Source organism: Oncorhynchus clarkii, chromosome 22 (genome assembly GCF_045791955.1).
Source record: "Oncorhynchus clarkii lewisi isolate Uvic-CL-2024 chromosome 22, UVic_Ocla_1.0, whole genome shotgun sequence".
NCBI classification, from domain to species: domain Eukaryota; kingdom Metazoa; phylum Chordata; class Actinopteri; order Salmoniformes; family Salmonidae; genus Oncorhynchus; species Oncorhynchus clarkii.
Window position 1 is genome coordinate 34,288,299 of NC_092168.1, and position 23,212 is coordinate 34,311,510.

At 40.7% G+C, this 23,212-nt stretch overlaps 1 protein-coding gene across 2 annotated transcripts in view; it reads right to left on the reverse strand.

Annotated features, from left to right (window-relative positions):
- The window catches only part of LOC139380818 (zinc finger protein Helios-like), a 29,057-nt gene extending 11,876 nt beyond the window's left edge, over positions 1-17,181 (reverse strand). For both annotated transcript variants that reach the window (XM_071123896.1, XM_071123895.1), the window contains exons 1-4: positions 17,050-17,181; positions 12,847-12,893; positions 3,736-3,843; positions 960-1,148 (exon numbers count right to left, since the gene is read on the reverse strand). In XM_071123896.1, coding sequence (XP_070979997.1) covers positions 960-1,148; positions 3,736-3,843; positions 12,847-12,893; positions 17,050-17,081 — 376 coding nt within the window. In that variant the 5' untranslated portion in view covers positions 17,082-17,181. The remainder of the gene's footprint in view (positions 1-959; positions 1,149-3,735; positions 3,844-12,846; positions 12,894-17,049) is intronic.
- Between the last annotated feature and the right edge of the window lie 6,031 nt (positions 17,182-23,212).

Genomic DNA, 23,212 nt, shown 5'->3' on the forward strand with positions numbered 1-23,212 from the left:
AGATATTTATATCTCCAGAAATAGAGTGTGGTGAGACGAGGTGTTAGCTCTGTTCCTATTCGCTCTGGGTCTCTACTACAGCTTTCTCTCTTTCTATCACCACACAGTACAGTAGGTACATAACTACAATGTTTCCGTCCCTAACCAGACCCAATGTATGGTTATAGGAGGGACATACATACACACATGCACACACACACACCATATGTATAAGTTAAAAGTATTATGTTAAGCGTTGCTGTCAAAGTGAATTCAGAGTGAAGATGGTTTAGAGAGTCTTACATTGTGTCTTATAGTCTTGCATTGCTAAACGTGCTGTATCCGTTTAGTGCCCAGTTTTACCATCGGTGAGTGTGTGTTTGTATGTCTCTATGTACATAGTTTTCCTGGTTCACAACTAGACTACAGCACTCATCATCATCATCATCATCATCATCATCATAATGATGATCCGCTCTTGATCTGCAGCCAACAATTTAAAATCTGATCCTAAATCTGTGACGACCGAGGCACAGTAATAGCGTCAGTTAAGGGCTAGGGAACAGGTTGAGGAAGATTCCTGGGATGTTTTCCCTGAGAATGATTCCAAGGCTCAACTATTGTCTTCTAGAACACAGCAAAGCTTTTCACCTCCACACCCAATGACACAAAAAAAAGCCATTTCTGACTCAAGCATTATCATTTTCTTCAAACATAGGATAAGTGACGTACAATTGCATTAGTCTGTAAATTACATATCTCATACTGAGCTACAATGTGAAGTATCCATTATCTGCCATTTTGTATTATATATAACTAACAGGTTTTTGCAGTTTGCTAGATGTTAATGGTAAAACATTGACAATCCTCAGATACATCAGAGAGTATTGGGTCATTGGTGTTCAATATAGCGTACATAAGGTTTGGGCTATATACTATAGAAGGGACATAAGGGGAAACAACTTTAGAGAAACATTTACCATTGGGCAGCTGAGTTCCTGGGTCACATGACCCTTCTGACCCGGGGACCCCATCCTGTAGGTTGTTTGGGCTGTCAATCATGGGCTCCTCCAAACCCGATCCCTCTTCCCCGCTTTGGCCCATGTCCTCTGCTGTGGTCCTCCTGTCCCCTTCATCTTCTGTCTCATCTTCCTGTTTGATTGTGTTTTCTAGAAGAGACCAGTATGACCAATCAAGTTATTGTTTGATGCTTTTTGGCTAATTACATTCGATTATTTTTGTGGGTGATCCTTGTTCTCAATAGGTGTGGGAACTGAAGGTTGGGATTGTACATCTTGTAAATCTCTTTCTCTTTGACTAAGTCCATTGATAGGAATAAGTTCATACAATCTGCATATCATTTCCCCTGGAGAAACAAGTGATATAATGATACTCACATTATTAGGAAAGTTTATTCTAAACCCCCTGAGACAGAGACTCTCCACATCTGACTAACAATTACACTATTTTAATTGTAAGCAACTACAAGTGCTATTTTTAAACCTGAAATTCCTGGAATGCACATAGTTAACATGTTATGTAAAGATACACTTGGTTACTCCCAGAAATGGACTGTGTGTAGTGATGTGACATGCTCTGAACATTATTGGGGAAGAGATGAGAAACAGGCTTGTCTAGTTCCAGTCAGTCCCTGGGGAGATGAGGGAGGGAGGAAGAAGATGAAAGAGGAAGGACGAGGGGGAGGGGAATGTCCTAGCTTAGCCTAAACAGGTGCTGCCGCAGCCCCTGAGGTTTTCCACTTGACTGATGCTGGGTTAGAGACTGGCTGGATGGGATGTGGGGGAGGGGGGGGGGGTGCTGACTGACTGACTGACTGACTAAAGGCAGGAAGGCCTCTGCTGGTTTTCTACTGCCACAAGACTCCTAGTATCTGTGACTGACACACACACACACACACACACACACACACACACACACACACACACACACACACACACACACACACACACACACACACACACACACACACACACACACACACACACACACACAAACGTAGCCACAGAATAATATTCAGAGATCCAGAGATTGTACACTCCCATACAATGCATTTGTTTGAATATAGGGACCTTTAAGATTGAACATAGGCTACAGGGACCTTTATGATTGAACATAGGTTACAGGGACCTGATTGAACATAGGCTACAGGGACCTTTATGATTGAACATAGGCTACAGGGACCTTTAAGATTGAACATGAGCAGAAGGTGACTCCTTGCAATCCTTTAGACACGGCTATTTGTGATTTGTGACTGACCATGATCACAGGGTGTGTACGCAAGGAGACAAAGCAATAGCCCCAAACCTCTCACACCTATATCCATCTCATACCCATGTCCCCTTAGGCTCATAGACTCCATAAACACAAGGGAGTGTGTGGGGTGATTGCTTTAGGTATGACAACAATGTCCACTGTGGTGTTTGCTTTAGGGATGACAACAATGTCCACTGTGGTGATTGCTATAGGGTTGGTGTCATCCATCTTTCTCACAACATAGGACACATAGAATTCAGGACTCCTGCTATTGTCAGCAATGACATGACAATCTCTGAAACAACATGGCAGTCTTTTCTTTAGCAATATTCCCCCTTCTATCTATATCCCTGTCTGACCTGAAGGAGCCCCTGTTTTACTAACAGCATGACATTGAGGTTATCATCCAGAACTGTCTCCTGGCAACACGGAACTAGCAGATCGAGACGAGCTCTATTGGTTTTCATATTTTCCTCCCAGACGAGGGGTACGGGAGATGGGATATATAAAATGACGAGCCCTGCACTTTGCTGTCGCAGCTGGCTGTACTTGAGATGGTTGCTGTGACAACAGTGTATCATAGAACTCAGATGAATAAAATAGAAAGAAACTCCCAAAGCATGGGTCATGTTACCAAGGAGGAGAAACTAGGTATCCAAGCTAATAGAAAAGTGCCATCATAAGCAAATCTGTGTTTGGGTGCCTGTCCAACCCATAGCTTTCTGTGTCTTGAACACCTCATAGTTTACATCACCCACATAGTTTACATTCCCCTCATACTGTAATTGACATTACCCTCATAGTTTTGCTAGTGGCGCTGTCGAGGCATTTAGCTGAAGTCAACGAGAAAAGCATTTAAAATGCTCTACCTTACTAATAGTTTGATTGTAAACATATAGCAAACATGTTCTGTAGTTTTGTACAGTGACACAACTGGTCAATTTCACGAGAAATTCAGCGTCAGTCAGTGTTGTGTTACAACAATGGTGGCGAAGCTGAGTGGTGTTAGGCAACTTCCAGGTCAGGATGACACAGGCTGTGTCAGTGAGAACGATCCCCCTCTTTAACACTGTAGTCTGTGAGAGCTATCTCCCTCTTTAACACTTTAGCCTGAACCCCAAATCTGTTTGTGGGGTCTTGCAGACTCATATTAACTATTAATGACCATAGGAGTTGGCAAGCCAACATAAACAGATCTGGGACCAGGGTACTAGTAGTGGGGGATGCTGCGGGAAACAGCTTCCCTTTTCTGCTTCAGCTACCACATGGTGAATAGCACCCTCAGCTCTTCCTGTTTCTGTTCATTTAGGGGAAGGGAACTATGCAAGACCCTTCAGATAAGACATGCATTGATAAGATAAACTGTTTCTCTTAACACACAAAATCCTCTTGAGTGTGGGTGTGTGCGCGTGTGTATGTTCCTCTCTGCATCCATACATACGTGTGTGTTTGTGTGCACGTATCTGTTCAGCAACCACTCACCAGTGGGTGAATTAGGATGCTGGAGCTGCTGTCCATTGGGTGTGTTTGCCGACAGGTCCACCAACATTCTAGAGTTCTCTGTCTTCCTGGGAGGGCAGTCTCCGTTACCTGGGAGACAGACAGACAACAAGAGAGCTGGGAACATCGCTCTGCATTGCATTGCATTGCATAGCACACATAAGCATACAACTCCATCTGTACAAACAGCATAACACACACACACACACACACACACACACACACACACACACACACACACACACACACACACACGCAGTCACTCACACACACACATTGCTTTTGATAGGTGTCAGTTGAAGCAATCACACCTTGCCAAAATAGTGACAAAACACCTGATTACCTGGGGATAATCTTAAACTTTGTTTCACTTATGTTAAGAGGAAATCATTTAGCAAACTAGGCCAGGAGGCCAGTGTCAATATGGCTATTTGTATGATACCCTGTTCCGGATCCTAAACAGCAAATGTTCCAATGTTGAATCAACTCTGACAATTTTAAACTTAAGACTGGGCCAGTGTGTATATGGGTCCACTTTCATTGTTAACACTGTGTTGGGCCTCCCAGGTGGCGCAGCGGTCTAAGGCACTGCATCAAAGTGCTGAGGAGCCACTACAGCCTGGGGTTCGATCTATGACCAGGATCACCATAAAGCAGCACACAACTGGCCATGCACCATCCAGGTTTGGTCAGTGGGTTTTCCTTGGCTCATCTAGCGACTCCTTGTGGCGGGCCGGGTACCTGCAAGCTGATAGTGCTCGTCAATTGAACAATGTTTCCTCCGACATATTGGCACGGTTGACTTCAAGAGGTTAAGTGAGCATTGTGTTAACGGTCATGAATAGCCATAATCAAGTTTTTACTCAAATGTGATGATATTTGGATGAAATCAGATCAAAGTATGATGACCAAAGTAATAAAAAAGTACTTTTACTTCGACATTGATAAAGTTTGATCATAAACCTTTTCACTCATCATTTTTAATGTTCCATTCAGGATTATCCAAATACTGGGAAAAAAAATATGTAACTTTGTACTACTTTAATACACATATACAGTAATAAAATTTGTCCGAATACATTTGGTCCCCTAAAATGGGGAGACTTTGTACAAAAAGTGCTTTATTTATAAACAGATCACCCAATAAGGATAAAACATACATTTAAATTAAAGCTGTCTAAAACTCTGTTTTATAGTTTTACGCAATTTTACATGGGAATCAGAATGACAGTTTGGGACCTTTAAGAAGTAGTGGGGCTTGGCAGGTCATGTTTCGGAGGATGCATGTCTCGACATTCGCCTCTCCTAAGCCCGTTGGGAGTTGCAGCGATGAAACAAGGTCGTAACTACCAATTGGATATCATGAAAATGGGGTAAAATTATCAATAATAAAAAAAATACACTATACTTAGTGCTCATGCTGTTACACTTTGTCAGTTTTCGGGAATTATCACATTCAGTGCTATGCAATAACACCTCATATATAATTTTTAACACTAGGAAGTGTATATATAATAAACAAAAATACAAACACAACATGTAAAGTGTTAGTACCATGTTTCATGAGCTGAAATAAAAGATCCCAGAAATGTTCCATTTGCACTAAAAGCTTATATTTGTGCACAAATTGGTTTACATCCCTGTTAGTTAGCATTTCTCATTTGCCAATTCACCTGAAAGGTATGCATATCAAGAAGCTGATTAAACAGCATGATCATTACACAGGTACACCTTGTGCTGGGGACAATAAAAGGCCTACTCTAAAATGTGCAGTTTTGTCGCAAAACGTAATGCCACAGAAGTCTCAAGTTTTGAAGAAGCGTGCAATTAGCATGCTGACTGCATGAACGTCCATCAGAGCTGCTGCCAGAGAATTGAATGTACATTGTTCTACCATAAGCCACCTCTAACGTCATTCTATAGAATTTGGCAGTACGTCCAACCGGCCTCACAACCGTAGACCACGTCACGCCAGCCCAGGACCTCTACATCCAGATTCACCTGCGGGATCTTCTTAGACCAGCCACGCGGACAGCTGATGAAATGGAATATTTCTGTCTGTAATAAAGTCCTTTGTTGGGAAAAAGTTAAGGACATTACAGTATTTTTTTACAACTCCTTAATGTTACATGCTCTTATGTAAGCATTTATAAAAACCGTAATTATTTAACTTCTTGCAACAATACATTACATACAGTTGAAGTCGGAGGTTTACACACACTTAGGTCGGAGTCATTGAAACTCGTTTTTCAACCACTCCACTAACTTCTTGTTAACAAACTATAGTTTTGGCAAGTCGGTTAGGACATCTGCTTTGTGCATGACACAAGTCATTACTTCACTTATAATTCACAATTCCAGTGGGTCAGAAGTTTACATACACTAAGTTGACTGTGCCTTTAAACAGCTTGGAAAATTCCAGAAAATTATGTCCTGGCTTTAGAAGCTTCTGATAGGCTAATTGACATAATTTGAGTCAAGTGGAGGTGTCCCTGTGGATGTATATCAAGGCCGACCTTCAAACCCAGTGCCTCTTTGCTTGACAGCATGGGAAAATCATAAGAAATCAGCTAAGACCTCAGAATTGTTTTTTGTAGACCTCCAAAAGTCTGGTTCATCCTTGGAAGCAATTTCCAAATGCCTGAAGGTACCACGTTCATCTGTACAAACAATAGTGCGCAAGTATAAACACCATGGGACCACGCAGCCGTCATACCGCTCAGGAAGGAGACGCGTTCTGTCTCCTAGAGATGAACGTACTTTAGTGTGAAAAGAGCAGATCAATCCCAGAACAACAGCAAAGGACCTTATGAAGCTGCTGGAAGAAACGGGTACAAAAGTGTCTATATGTCCACAGTAAAACGAGCCATATTTTGTGATAAACTGAAAGCCCGCTCAGCTAGGAAGAAGCCACTGCTCCAAAACCGCCATAAAAAAGTCAGACTACAGTTTGCAACTGCACATGGGGACAAAGATCATACTTTTTGGATACATTTCCTCTGGTCTGATGAAACAAAAATATAAGGACAACAAAGTCAAGGTATTGGAGTGGCCATCAAATCTTTGACCTCAAGGCCTACACACCTGACTCAGTTACACCAGCTCTGTCAGGAGGAATGGGCCAAAATTCACACAACATATTGTGGGAAGCATGTGGAAGGCTACCCAAAACGTTTGACCCAAGTTAAACAATTTAAAGGCAATGCTACCAAATACTAAATTGAGTGTATTTAAACGTCTGACCCAGTGGGAATGTGATGAAAGAAAGAAAACCTGAAATAAATCATTCACTCTATTATTATTCTGACATTTCACATTCTTAAAGTAAGTGGTGATCCCAACTGACCTAAAACAGGGAATTTTTACTAGGATTAAATGTCAGGAATTGTGAAAAAATGAATTTAAATGTATTTGGCTAAGGTGTATGTAAACTGTACCACTTAAGACCTTATTTAAGATACCTGTTTTTTTTGCCTAATAGAGTGGCCTTAAACTCACTTCACCCTGGATGGTTCCGACCTTGAATATGTGGACATCTATAAGTACCTAGGTGTCTGGCTAGACTCTAAACTCTCCTTCCAGACCCATATCAAACATCTCCAATCGAAAATCAAATCAAGAGTCGGCTTTCTATTCCGCAACAAAGCCTCCTTCACTCACGCCGCCAAACTTACCCTAGTAAAACTGACTATCCTACCGATCCTCGACTTCGGCGATGTCATCTACAAAATTGATTCCAACACTCTACTCAGCAAACTGGATGCAGTTTATCACAGTGCCATCCGTTTTGTCACTAAAGCACCTTATACCACCCACCACTGCGACTTGTATGCTCTAGTCGGCTGGCCCTCGCTACATATTCGTCGCCAGACCCACTGGCTCCAGGTCATCTACAAGTCCATGCTAGGTAAAGCTCCGCCTTATCTCAGTTCACTGGTTACGATGGCAACACCCATCCGTAGCACGCGCTCCAGCAGGTGTATCTCACTGATCATCCCTAAAGCCAACACCTCATTTGGCCGCCTTTCGTTCCAGTTCTCTGCTGCCTGTGACTGGAACGAATTGCAAAAATCGCTGAAGTTGGAGACTTTTATCTCCCTCACCAACTTCAAACATCTGCTATCTGAGCAGCTAACCGATCGCTACATAGTACATAGTCTATTGGTAAATAGCCCACCCATTTTCACCTACCTCATCCCCATACTGTTTTTATTTATTTATTTTTCTGCTCTTTTGCACACCAATATCTCTACCTGTACATAACCATCTGATCATTTATCACTCCAGTGTTAATCTGCATAATTGTAATTATTCGCCTACCTTCTCATGCCTTTTGCACACAATGTATATATAGACTCCCCTTTTTTCTACTGTGTTATTGACTTGTTAATTGTTTACTCCATGTGTAACTCTGTGTTGTCTGTTCACACTGCTATGCCTTATCTTGGCCAGGTCGCAGTTGCAAATGAGAACTTGTTCTCAACTAGCCTACCTGGTTAAATAAAGGTGAAATAAAATAAAAAAAATTAAATAAAAAAAAAACTTTCAACAGACCAAATTATGCTGGTTTGCAAAGTGATATGTAGTTTCTATTGGACAGCAGCCAGAGTTAGGATGGCAACAACCAACATTTTTATTCATCTGAAACCTGCACTCCAAACAAATTGGTAAATTAAACTACCTAAACCATTTAAACTGGAATAACCATTTCATCAACAGGTGCTATAAATCTAACTAACTGATTGGATTAGTTTACAAAATGTGTATTTAACTTTGTGTAGCATAAGATTAATATATCAATCAATCAAGAACATGCCAAAACACAGCTGGAAAAAAACTTATCCTAAAAAAAATCTACCTGCAGGAAAGCATGCTGGGAAATATTTCAATGATGGGCGTGGTTTTAAACTTGTGGCGAGGCGGCATTTGCCACAGCACTTTTCAAAATGTATTTGAGGGAAGCACATGGGGAGTGTGGCGAAGTCAGGTAGGAGACCTGCTCCAACTCCCCGTGCTTACCGTGGAGAGAGATGGACCGGGCAGGCACCGTGCACGGTGTCCCCGGTGCGCATGCATAGCCCGGTGCAGTACATTGCAGCACCTCGTATCGGCCGGGCTAGAGTGGGCATCGAGCCAGGTGCCATGAAGCCGGCTCAGCGCATGTGATCTCCAGTACGTCTCCTCGGGCCGCGCCAGCACAGCCCAGTGCGGGCTATTCCACCTCACCGCAGAGGCCTGGGTAAGGGGAGCATTCAGCCAGGTAGGGTTGGGCAGGCTCGGTGCTCGAGACCTCCAGTGCGCCTTCACGGTCCGGTCTATCCGGAGCCAGGAGCTGCCAGAGTCTCCCGCCAGCCAGGAGCTGCCAGAGTCTCCCACCAGCCAGGAGCTGCCAGAGCCGTCAGTCAGCCAGGCGCTGCTAGAATCGCCCTTCACTCCGGAGCTGCCGGAGTCTTCCGTCCGTTCGGTCCCCAGTCCGAGGTCGGCGGCGAGGGTCGGCGTTTTTAAGAGGCCACGGAGGCGGATAAAGAGGCGGAAAAAAAATATGGTGGGTCCACGTCCCACGCCAGATCCGCCACCACGGACAAACGCCCACCCAGACCCTCCCCTATAGGTTCAGGTTTTGCGGCCGGAGTCCGCACCTTTGGGGGGGTACTGTCACGTTCTGACCTTAGTTCCTTTGTTTTGTCTTTGTTTTTAGTATGGTCAGGGCGTGAGTTGGGGTGGGCAGTCTGTTTGGTTTTCTATGTTGTATTTTGCGTTTGGCCTGGTATGGTTTTGTTAGTCTCTGATTGAGGCAGGTGTCGTTAGTCTCTCATTGAGAATCATACTTAGGTAGCCTTTTCCCACCAGTGTTTCGTGGGTGAGTGTTTTCTGTGTTTGTGTGTTCCACATGGAACTTCTTCGGTTCTCGTTTCTGTCTTTCACTTTGTTATTTTGTATTTGTATAGTGTTCAGTTTGTATTATTAAAATGGACACATACCACGCTGCATATTGGTCCGACCTCTCTTACTCCTCATCAGAGGAAGACGAATCCGTTTCAATCTGCATAGTCTAGCCTACTATGCGCCTTGTGCCACTTGCCAGGTTAAACGAACCGGTAACATTGTGAATTTATAGGCCATTTGTTTGTGAGAAAATGTCAACGCGATCAAATTTGGTTTATATTCTAACATTCTTTAAAATATAGTTAATATGAACAAGTACAAGATTGCTGCAGTTTGACTGTCTTTTCTTCCTCCCCAAGGACAGGAGCTTTTCCAGCAGTTTTTTAAACCATGTGATCTGCTTAGAAAAACTCTGGTCCCATTGTAGCCCATAATAAACCTTTTTACAACATTTTTTTTACCCATACCGCTCTGGGACCTGTGGTGCCACCTCTGCAGGATTTTGATGAGAATGTTGTACTTTCCACAGAGTAATACTGACACAATCACACTCTCACACTCAACTCTGGTTATTAACACCAACACTGGGATTATTTTAGACCACTAAGTAATAATTTAACACCAACAGAGTTAATGTAACACCTGAATAAACAGTATAAATGTTACACTGAAAAATCAACACTAGGTAACACTGGCCCATTTGCAGTGTAAGTCCCTAATCAAACATAGTGCCACACCGATCTTTGCAATCCGTTGCTAGTTCCCCAACAACACTTCCAGTAGCAAAGATATTTTCCCTGGGTGGTCCACCATCCAAGTCCCAACCAGGCCCATCACTTAGGCTTAGGAGCTAACCAGGCCACCACAGGAGTGCAGGATGGAACATGTATTGCTAGTGGCTACTGCATCTGTCAGCCTCATGTCCTATCCATACAGATCAGATCAGATTGCATCCTCTTAGCACCCACCCTGACACACAGGCACGGCTATAAGATAGCTGTCCTGTCCACTCAAAGGTAGAGCTGTCCAATCCCTTCTACAGCCTGACCCCAGGGGAGCCTCTCAGCCAAAACAGAAGCAACACCACAGCACCTCCACTGACCCAGGTGTCAAATCCCACATGAGCCACACCAGAGCAAAGACAACACTTTACCAGCTAGCACATTATACAGGAAAGTACCGGAGATGTCATAGAGACAATGGCCACTTCAGTCCAACAGTTAATCTTCAATCTTCATGCTTCCCCCATGGAGACTAAAACAAAATGCTAGTATTATATGTGGTAGACTAGTGTTCCATTGTTGTGATTGGCTGCTGCTGAGTAAGGCACTCTGGGAGTCGCGGTCCATGACCATGATGACACAATCCCTGGGTCTGGTCTCAGGTTGCAAGCCACGCTGAAGTTGAAGGAAATCTCAGGTGACCGAAGGGCGGCTATCCCTTGGCAGTGCTGTCTGTCGTAGAGACAGGAGTCGCTCTATGACTGGATACGACAGGCTTTCCCATTACTGTGCTAAGTGTTGATGCCTTGACGACTCTGTGTGGTCGATCAGGTTAGGTAAAGGCACAGTGGCTCAAAGATGATATGTACTAGTAGCATCGGAATGTTGATGGTCCTATGTTTCATGTCCTTGTAATTATTATTGAAAACCTTAATGGCATCAAACGTGTTCATCATCTGCTATTCCTCATACAATCCTTAAAATTGCAGCTCATTGCTCCCAAAGTGAACCCGCGGGCCAGATTGAGGAGTAACTGGGGCAGACAACACATACAAAACACACACACACACACAGTTTGCTGTGTCAAAATCAGAGCTTTGACTGGCACCATACATTAGTTGACTCAATACTGTATGAACCGCCACAACATTTCTGTGCATCAGGGCCAAGACCCAGATGACTTGTATAGACAGGGAAGGTAACCAGAGAAAGATGATGTGTGTAACGCATCAGATATAGATGGTTCCATGTGTAGGCGGCGTGGCCAAAAGGAAAATACAATTTATGAAAATGGCAAAGAGAGAACAAGACCTGATAAACATGTTGGCTTCTGTAGGCCGTTTTATGAAGTGAGTTGAGAACGTGTTTCATCAAATGATCATCAACATCTGGTTGGCTGGTTAAATATATACCGTACTTTACAAGTGGGGAGCACTTCAATAAGCCACAGATACTGGAATGACATGAACTTTGAACAAGAGGTTTGGAACTGTGCAGGACTATTTCCCTATTTCCACACAGGCAGCACAGGCAGGAGCAAGGATCTGGTTTTTCCAGTCAAACCATCAACCTCCAGACCATTCCTCCACACTGTAAGAGACAGAGATCTCATTCATCAGCTTTCCTTTAACAATTTAGAGGAGATATGGCAGTATGCTTCAAACATGGATTGGAACAGAGGGCACTATAATGGCTATATCCTACTCCATCCTACTTTTTCCTTCACACTATAACCTCACTATACCATATTTTGCTCCAGTCATCCCAAAACTATTTTCAACACCTGCAACAAGGAGTTGTCAAACTCCAGATGATCAGTGTGTTCTATCAGAGGGAATCTGTGGAGGGGAGAAAGAGGAGGGAAGTATCACTGTGCCTGGTACAGCACCACCCTACTGATAAGACATCTCTAGGGGAGCCAAGAAGTAGTTTGCCCTTTTACAGGATCAGAACACATGCAGCTCGTGTCTCTCTCCTCTTATCGGATTAGTCAAGCAGAATGACTTCCTCATCTCAGCTGTGTGGAACACGTTCACCTATCCTTGCGTACACTTCCATATCTGTATGAGAGTCAACTGTATTTGTTAAAAAATAGTGTGGCCTCAGCCTTGCCCCATACCTTTGACCATTACTCAGCTGTGCAAAACATCACAACATCATGACATTCTCAAATGTCTGATTGCTTTAGCATAAAACCACTTTAGGAATCAATAACTCTCAGAAACAACCAGAAATGAAAGAGGAGACTGGACTAAATACTAATTCTAGTTGGATTATAACCAAAATGATGACAAAACGGCTTCAAAATGTGGAAAATTGATTAGAAAGACCATAAAACAACATAAAAAAAACTACATAAAATGGTGAATAAGAGACACATCCAGCATCCACAACTTAAAACACGATGTCACAAACCTTTTAAAGACTTTTAAGAGTTATATGTCAATATTATTTTGGTTAGAGCGTGATTGAAGAGTTGACCTACTTGCAGAGTATACATCAGTTGCCTCTGTTTCCATAGTTGGGGGAGAGCTGTAGGTATCAAAAAGAAACAGCAAGTTAGAGCACTCCAGCTGTACCACAGTGCTTACTCTCCTTCTAACCTCTTCTAAATCCTAATGGAATAAAACAGTGTATACTGTTTGGTTGGAGTGATTTATTTGTACATTACTTTAGGTAACAGTTTGTAATAGATTTAATGAATGAGCCATTATGAATGATTATAAATATTTAGAAATGCCGAATTAGAGGATACATTGATTTTGAAACAGGTATGATTAATATTTAACAAATATATACAATGAAAGTTGAGTGAAAATAAATCAATAAAATCTATTACTGATAACATTTGAGAATGTACAAACATGATACAGAGTTCAATATGAAGACAAAGATGTGTTTTAGTTTTGGCTTTTGATGTTCCGAAATACTTTAACCTAGCATCCGTGCAACATAAAACTCTAACTTCCCAAAATGCTGCTGAAGTGCTGGTGGATTGTAAAGTGTTAGCCTCTGAATAGAATACAGTGGTTCATAGAAAGTTGCACGATTAGAGAAGTAACAAATATATCAAGCTAAAACTATATTATGGGTTATAAATGTACATAGAGTCAGAAGACAAATGTTCCCAGTTCTAGTAGTTTCAGACCCTCTGAACAAAAGGCCTTAAACTCAAATGAAATATAGTAATAGTAGTATAGAGAATAGTAATATGGTGCATACCACCACTGGCCAATTTCATGTCTGCGATCAGGGTGACATTTTGTATACATGTATTATCTGTTGGAGGTTCTGGTGAGATTGTATACTATTGATGTTTAATACACAAGATAAGTACACTCAGTGTACAAAACATTAGGAACACCTGCTGTTTCCATGACATAGACTGACCAGGTGAATCCAGGTGAAAGCTATGATCCTTTATTGATGTCACTTGTTAAATCCATTGCAATCAGTGTAGATGAAGGGGAGGAGACTTTTAAGCCTTGATACAATTGAGACTTGGATTGTGTATGTTTGCCTTTCAGGGGGTGAAAGACAAAATATTTAAGTGCCTTTGAACGGGGTATGGTTGTAGGTGCCAGTTACACCGGTTTGAGTGTGTCAAGAACTGCAACGCTGCTGTTTTTTTCACACTCAACAGTTTCCGTGTGTATCAAGAATGGTCCACCACCGAAAGGACGTCCAGCCAACTTGACACAACTGGGGGAAGCATTGGAGTCAACATGGGCCAGCATCCCTGTGGAACGCTTTCGTCACCTTGTAGACCCGATGAATTGAGACTGTTCTAAGGGCAAAATAGGGTGCAATTCATTATTAGGAAGGTATTCCTAATGTTTTGTAAGTGTCAGTGTATGTTCATTGTGCGTGTACGTGTGTGTACGTGTGTGTGTGTGTGTGTGTGTGTGTGTGTGTGTGTGTGTGTGTGTGTGTGTGTGTGTTTGTAATTATCCTGAACTTCTGAAATACTGAATATGTCCTTTTCTGCAGTCAAATGTCATTGCTAAATAGGACAGTCAGGGTAATAAACCTATCAGTTCCAGGTTTACTCTCTCTGCTTTCCTAGATGTTTTTGTTATGTCTGGTCAGGTCACCTGAGATTAAATAAGCGTTGTACCTTAAGAAAGTATTCACACCCCTTGACTTTTCCGACATTTTGTTGTGTTACAGCCTGAATTTAAAATGTATATAATTACTTTTTTTTTTTGTCACTGGCCCACATACTACACCCCATATTTTAAAGTGAAATAATGTTCTTCGACATTTTTTACAAATGTATGAAAAATGAAAAGTTGAAATGTCTTGAGTCAATATGTATTCAATCCAACTGTGATGGCAATCTTAAATAAATTCAGGAGTAAAACCATGCTTAACAAGTCACATAATAAGTTGCATGGACTCACTCTGTGTGCAATAATAGTCTTAACATATTTTTTTAATGACTACATCATCTAACACATACAATTATCTGTAAGGTCCCACAGTCGAGCAGTGGATTTCAAACACAGATTCAACCACAAAAAAACAGGGAGGTTTTCAATGCCTTGAAGAAGGACATAAAAACCAGACATTGAATATCCCTTTGAGCATGGTGAAGTTATTAATTCCACTTTGGATGGTGTATCAATAGACCCAGTCACTACAAAGATACAGGCGTCTTTCCGAACTCAGCTGCCAGAGAGGATGGAAACTGCTCAGGGATTTCACCATGAAGCCAATGGTGACTTTAAAACAGTTACAAAGTTGAATGGCTGTGATAGGAGAAAACTGAGGATGGATCAACAACATTGTAGTTACTCCACAATACTATGACAGAGTGAAAAGAAGGAAGCCTGTACAAGATGAAAAATATTCAAAAAAAGATTTTCAATAAGGCACGAAAGTAAAACTGGAGAAAAAAATTTTGGCAAAAGATGAACTTCATGTCCTGAATACAAAGTCTTATGTTTGGGTCAAATCCAACTCAACGCATCACTGATTACCACTCTTCATATTTTCAAGCATGGTGGTGGCTATATCATGTTATAGGGAGTTTTTTGGGGGTGGTTAAAAAATAAACGGAATAGAGCTAAGCACAGCCAATCCTAGAGGAAAACCTGTTTCTGTCTGCTTTCCAATAGACACTGGAAGACAAATTAACCTTTCAGCAGGACAATAACCTAAAACACAAGGCCAAATATACACTGGAGTTGCTCACCAAGACAACGTTGAATGTTCCTGAGTGGCCTAGCTAGTTTTGAGTTAAATCTGATTGAAAATGTATGGCAATAGTTGAAAATGGCTTTCTAGCAATGAGCAAATACTGTGCAATCCAGGTATGCAAAGCTCTTAGAGACTTACCCTGAAATACTCACAGCTGTAATCGCTTCCAAAGGTGATTCTAACATGTATTGACTGAGGGATGTGAATAGTTTTATAAATGAAATATTTTTGTATTTAATTTTCAATAAATGTGCAAAAACTCCTAAAAACATGTTTTCAGATTGTTATTGTGGAGTATTGTTTGTAGATGGGTGAGAACAAAAGAGGTAGGTAATCTAGGTAATCTAGGTAATCCATTTTGAATTATGGCTGTAACACAACAAAATGCTGAATAAGTCAAGGGGTATGAATACTTTGTAGGGCACTGTATGGCTCACAAGAGGACAATAAAGTCATATTTCAGTTGTAAAAATAAAACCGCATTAAGGCCCAATCTTGAGGACAGACCAAGCAAAACATTTTCTACTGTGAACTAGCATACAGATGTCAACATTTTCTACTGTGAACTAGCATACAGATGTCAACATTTTGGCAAATGTCTTGTGCATGATGGCCACTTTTCTCTACATACAATAATAATCACACAAGACATATTTATAGCAAGTCAATCAAAAATGGCATGCACTTTGGCTACATTTTCCTTCATAATTAACACTTCAATAATCAGGAAACCAATTACAATGGAAATATTTGTTTTACCTAAGACTAGGAGAGATAATATGTCTGTTTTTTAAGAGTGGGTTCTATGGAAAAATAGTAAAAACTATATGCTGAATTAAAAGTCATATGTGGTTGACTAGGCTATTCAAATAAATAAATAAATACTAAATAGTTGTTAATACTCTAAACTTTAGAGCGCTTAGCAGCCTAAGTATACAAGTTATTACATCCAGACAATATGTTTTATTTTATACTTTGACAATTGAGATTATAAGTGCTTCGTCAGCAATAAATGGAAAGCCCTTAAGTATTTGCACCAAAAATCCGCGCCTCCGCTGTGGACACCTGTCCCTAGACGCTCAGTCGTGGCACGTGTGTTGGCTTATCTGACAGCCCAAGATCTCCCTTTAGTTTGAAACAACATATGGGTTGATTATTTTAATTACACGATCGAAATCAAGCCATATGTTGACAGAATCAGCCGCCACCTGTTATTGTATGATTTGAGCAATCGAATGGGTAGCCCTGTCAATTTATCGATCAATCGCTCAGAAAGAGTAAGCAGAATGAGGACCATTGAAGTTAAAAGTTCATCTGTTGCGACTAGGTAAAAACAATGCTGTTAAGTTATTATAAATGTGTTACAAAGTTAGTACGCAAAGTATTATTGTAGGAATGGTAGCCTAATAATTTTAAATGCATAATAATTTGTATGGTTCTGATAACCAGACTTGATAAATTGACAAAATGTTCAACTGAATATTACCTTTCAGTGTATCCCCTGTGCAAGTCAGTCATCTTCGTCAATGGAAGTCGCACCTCGTTCTAAAATACAAATTAAAACTCCCAGTTGTCTAATATGTATTTGATAGACAATTAATAATGTAGGGTCTACTCTCCTCTTTTTAAAAAGTAGGACACCTAAAATAAAAACTTCAGTTGAATATACCACGGTCCTGTCCTGCATACAAACTGAACAAAGTTTAGGAACATGGCAGCACACTCCTCAATAAGTAGCTTTGGTAGTTACTTCCTCTGTGCTGAACTAGCCCGTCAACTTTTTCACCTCAGCCCGCACGCACCTTCCCTTTATGTACAGTATGTATCCTATAATATTATATGAAGTACACCTTGATTAGCCAAAATATGGGCACTTCAACAGTTATAGACTGTGTATTACTGGATTTTGTATTTATTAAAGCAGGTCGGGAAAGATGTAGAGATTGCTTTTAGACTAAATGAAAGAAACAAAGGAACAAAGAAAGAAAGAAAGCGTAGAATATAACTGGATCCACCGGTTCCTATGGAATTAGCCAAATAAAAGGAGTAGGGAGCAGCCTATTTTTGGCCGAGGGATTCTAAGGAATCGGATAAGCATCGTTATTCAAAAGGTATTGGATGAGGTCTAAGAGTGAGTGTGTCAGTGGGCAGTCCAAGAGAGATATGACAGACTGATAGTCCATGCTGTCTCGTAGTAACCTGTCATTCACATGCAGGTGCAGGTAGAAAGATATTTCAACAGACAGAACGTCTCCTCAACAATTGTGCCCATTCTATCTCTATAGCCTAATTCAATAAAATACGAGAGTATCTCCCTTGACACTGCAATTTGGGTTCAAAGCATTTCGAATCATGTCATAGAAAGACTTTGCAGAAGCCCCCACTGCTGCATCAACAGGTATCCGATCATTGTGCAGTCCAGAGGCGTCTGATGTTTATTAGTGAAATGCACCTGTCTCGCTGAATTCCGTGTCTGTGTAGATTTGCAGCACGATTTGCATTGTCTGGAATCTGGATCAATGGTCGGATGTTGAGCGTTTATCCACGGACATATTTTAGATCATCATCATAGCAGACAAACTGTCATCCTTGTAGGCTAAATAAATATATAATTATCGCTATTTATTTTCTTTATTTCGTTACCTTATAATCGCAGGAGATTAAATAATCCCATCACCTATGCTGTGAGGTAAGAACTACACATGTTCACCCATTGGAATGTCTTGCTTGGAATACAATGTAATGTAATACAGAATTCCGCAGGCAACAACAGTTAATCCTCCAATACTTCCTCCATCTTCGAAAGCAGAGCAGACGAGCCGCCGAGTGTCTGTTCTGGGAACCTGGTCTAACACAGAGAAACGGATCTCTCTCTTTCTGGCTGTCTGTGCTGTAGCTGCTCGGCAATCGATTACAGTACTTCACAGCCTGTTGCTTTTGTATTTAACACATTGACAAAAAACTTAAAATAACAGTAAGGCATTTTTATTTTTGAGTAAATGGTGAAAACAATGATTGGTAATGACAAATTAGGATGATAATAAATAAATGATAAAAGGATCAGAGTAATAATAAAGCTAATAGTGCTTATTAATTAGGCTACGGTTGATACAGCACTCATAAAAATATGTATTGTATTACTAAGCAATGGACAATTAAGTATGAATAAAAATATAAAAGATACATACATGAACACATATTATAAACAAATTACTATTACTATTAATACTAATAATAATTATTATGATGGGAGTCCAATTGTTTGCACATATTGTTGATGCCACATTTGCCTGTATTTAGGCCATTGCCTAAGAGTTCTAATTCATTAAAAACATGGAAACAAACACAAATGCATGATATATCTTATTGGTTATCTATTCTAATAATTTCTTGTCAGAAGTGGTATAAGCAAGAAGCTCTGCATTGTACTGTAGATTCATTATTCTCCTCCTCTGCTCCCTCCTGTGGCAAAGACCAGACTTGTCTGAAAAGATCTCCTGAAGTACAGCACAGTATTCAAGAGGTACGGTTGTCAACGCATGCTCTAAAAGCTGCTGTACAATCACAATGAAAATAAACGAAAAAAGAAAACGTGAGAGAGATGTGACATTCAAAATATGTTTTCATGTTTTGTGTTGTTCTTGTGTCACAGATGAAAACTTTAGGTCATCTTAGTCACTTCCAATAAGTGGTTAGATGTTTCACTCTTTAGATTTGATGACCAAAAAGACTCCAGATGTGATATGACACCTTACTTACTGGTAATGAAAATAAGGTCATGTGAAGTACCTTTAGCCATAACGACACACTTTTGTCACAGCAAATATATACGTAACCCAATAAAGTACATTTTCAACATTTCATTTATATTAAACAGAACTTTTGATATGAAGAAATTAGCATAATGAATCCCCTAATTAATGTACATATTTAAGCCATTATAAATACTTATATATGTTTCTCAATGTTTATTAACTATATGGATTAATATAATACATAACATGAATGAATCGTATGTGCACATATCATTTGTAATGCAGTGTGATATATCGATTGTGTCCTGTACATTTGTATTAATTAAAATATGTTTGGGATTATTATTTCAGAAATGTTTAGTAGGAACGTAGGATATTAAACTGTCAGAAACATATATAAAATGTAATATATAGAATTAGAACAAAAAAAAATGATTCAGATGAGAGGAGCCTATGATTCCAAAATTGAAGATTTCACACTTTTTTTGGTTGATTTTCTTTTTTTTGCTGCAAGATAACATTTGCCCTGCTGGAAAGTGATAACCTCCGTGTTTATTTTTCACAGTAGCTCCTGGATTTTGATTTGAAGTCTGACAGTCAGTAGACACCCACCCTGAGAGTAATGTTAGTGTAGGGGAAGTTTCCACTGTTCATGGTGGTGTTTGAAGTGGAGGGGAAACCGTTACAAGACCCCAAACCACCCTCACATCTCACATCTCACATCTCTCTCTCTTTCTCTCTCTCTCTCTCTCTCTCTCTCTCTCTCTCTCTCTCTCTCTCGCTCAAAATAGTCTGGGAGAAGATAACTTCACTCACAGTAAAAGTTTAAAGAAACTAGGATTATCGCTGATATATAGGAACTACTGTCCCTGAAAACCATGTAAAAATTAAAACATGGAGAATTGTATCACAAAACCATTCATTAGAAAAACAGCTCCAAACCATAAGGCCATCTCTCTTCCTAGTATTCAGCATCTAGTCTCCAACTAATTTTTTAAACTTTTTCCCACACCATTAAGCTAAATTATTTTGCCACACAAACGGTTATCATTAACCTCAGATGGACTCTTTCAGAAGAGAGAAAAGAGAGACTGCATGACCTCAGGTTTAAGTGAGTGCCTCTTCACACCTACGTTAAGGTCACTGATGATGTTGTGGCTTGATATTCTGTAGGGGATAGAAGGAAAGCAAAGATGTGAAATGACTTGTGCACAGTGGTGTAGTGGGGGCTATACGCCGGTATACACAATATAGCCACAATATATTTTTTCAGTGGGCGTATACTCACAACGTAAAAAACTGCTGGAAATGTACAGTTAGCTACTGTAGTTATACAGTGCCTTCGGAAAGTATTCAGTGCCCTTACTTTTTTCCAGATTTTGTTACGTTACAGCTTTATTCTAAAATTAATTACATCGTTTTTTCCCCCTCATCAGTCTACACATAATAACCCATTATGACAAAGAACAAAACGTTTTTTAGAAATGTTTGCTAATTTATAAAACATAAATAAATACATTTTACATAAGTATTCAGACCTTTTACTCAGTACCTTCCTGGAGCACCTTTTAGGAGCAATAACAGCCTCGAGTCTTCTTGGGTATGACGCTACAAGCTTGGCACACCTGTATTTGGGGAGTTCCTCCCATTCTTCTCTGCAGATCTTCTCAAGCGCTGTCAGGTTGGATGAGGAGCATTGCTGCACAGCTATTTTCAAATCAAATCAAATTGTATTTGATTATTTTCAGGTCTCTCCAGAGATGTTCGATCGGGTTCAAGTCCGGGCTCTGGCTGGGCCACTCAAGGACATTCAGAGACCTTTCCCTCAGCCACTCCTGTGTTGTCTTAGCTGTGTGCTTAGGGTCATTGTCCTGTTGGAAGGTGAACCTTTGCCCCAGTCTGAGGTCCTGAGCACCCTGGAGCAGGTTTTCATCAAGGATCTCTCTGTACTTTGCTCCGTTCATCTTTGCCTCGATCCTGACTAGTCTCCCAGTCCCTGCAACTGAAAAACACCCCCACAGCATGATGCTGCCACCACCATGCTTCACCGTAGGAATGGTGCCAGGTTTCCTGTAGATGTGACGTTTGGCATTCAGGCCAAAGAGCTCAATCTTGGTTTCATCAGACCAGAGAATCTTGTTTCTCATTGTCTGAGAGTCTTTAGGTGCCTTTTGGCAAACGCCAAGCTCGCTGTCATGTGCCTTTTTACTAAGGGGTGGCTTCCGTCTGGCCACTGTACCATAAAGGCCTGATTGGTGGAGTGTTGCAGAGATGGTTGTTCTTCTGGAAGGTTTTCCTCCACAGAGGAACTCTAGAGCTCTGTTAGAGTGACCATCGGGTTCTTGGTCACCTCCCTGACCAAGGCCCTTCTCCCCCGATTCCTCAGTTAGGCAGGTCGGCCAGCTCTAGGAAGAGTCTTGGTGGTTCCAAACTTCTTTCATTTAAGAATGATGGAGGCCACTGTGTTCTTGGGGACCTTCAATGCTGCAGAACGTTTTGGGTACTCTTCCCCAGATCTGTGCCTCAACACAACTCTGTCTTGGAGCTCTACAAATAATTCCTTCGACCTCATGGCTTGGTTTTTTCTCTGACATGCAATGTCAACTGTGGAACCTTATAAAGATAGGTGTGTGCTTTTCCAAATCATGTCCAGTCAATTGAATTTACCACAGGTGGACTCCAATCAAGTTGAAAAAACATCTCAAGGATGATCAATAGAAATAGGATCCACCTGAGCTCAAGGGTCTGAATACTTATGGAAATAAGGTATTTCAGTCTTTATTTACATTTTTAGCTAAACTTATAGGGTATTGTATGTAGATTGATGAGGATTTTTATTTTATTTAATCAATTTTAGAATAGGCTGTAATGTAACAAAATGTGGAAAATTTCAAGTGGTCTGAATACTTTCCGAAAGCACTATACATTTGAAGTCGGAAGTTTACCTACACCTTAGCCGAATACATTTAAACACAGTTTTTCACAATTCCTGACTTTTAATACTAGTAAAAATTCCTTGTCTTAGGTCAGTTAGCATAACCACTTATTTTAAGAATGTGAAATGTCAGAATAATTGTACAGAGAATTATTTTTTTCAGCTTTTATTTCTTTCATCACATTCCCAGAGGGTCAGAAGTTTGCATACACTCAATTTGTATTTGGTAGCATTGCCTTAAAATTGTTTAACTTGGATCAAACGTTTTGGATAGCCTTCCACAAGCTTCCCACAATAAGTTGGGTGAATTTTGGCCCGTTCCTCCTGACAGAGCTGGTGTAACTGAGTCACGTTTGTAGGCCTCCTTGCTCTAACACAATTTATCAGTTCTGCCCACAAATGTTCTATAAGTTTGAGGTCAGGGCTTTGTGATGGCCACTCCAATACCTTGACTTTGCTGTCCTTAAGCCATTTTGCCACAACTTTGGAAGTATGCTTGGGGTCATTGTCCATTTGGAAGACCCATTTGCGACCAAGTTTTAACTTCCTGACTGATGTCTTTAGATATTGCTTCAATATATCCACATAATTTTCCTGCCTCATGATGCCATCTATTTTGTGAAGTGCCCCAGTCCCTCGTGCAGCAAAGCATCCCCACAAAATGATGCTGCCACCCTCCAAACATAACGATGGTCATTATGGCCAAACAGTTCTCTTTTTGTTTCATCAGACCCGAGCACATTTCCCCAAAAAGTACGATCTTTGTCCCCATGTGCAGTTGCAAACCGTAGTCTGGCGCTTTTATGACGGTTTTGGAGTAGTGGCTTCTTCCTTGCTGAGCGGCCTTTCAGGTTATGTCGATATAGGACTCATTTTACTGTGAATATAGACACTTTTGTACCTGTTTCCTCCAGCATCTTCACAAGGTCCTTTGCTGTTGTTCTGGGATTGATTTGCAC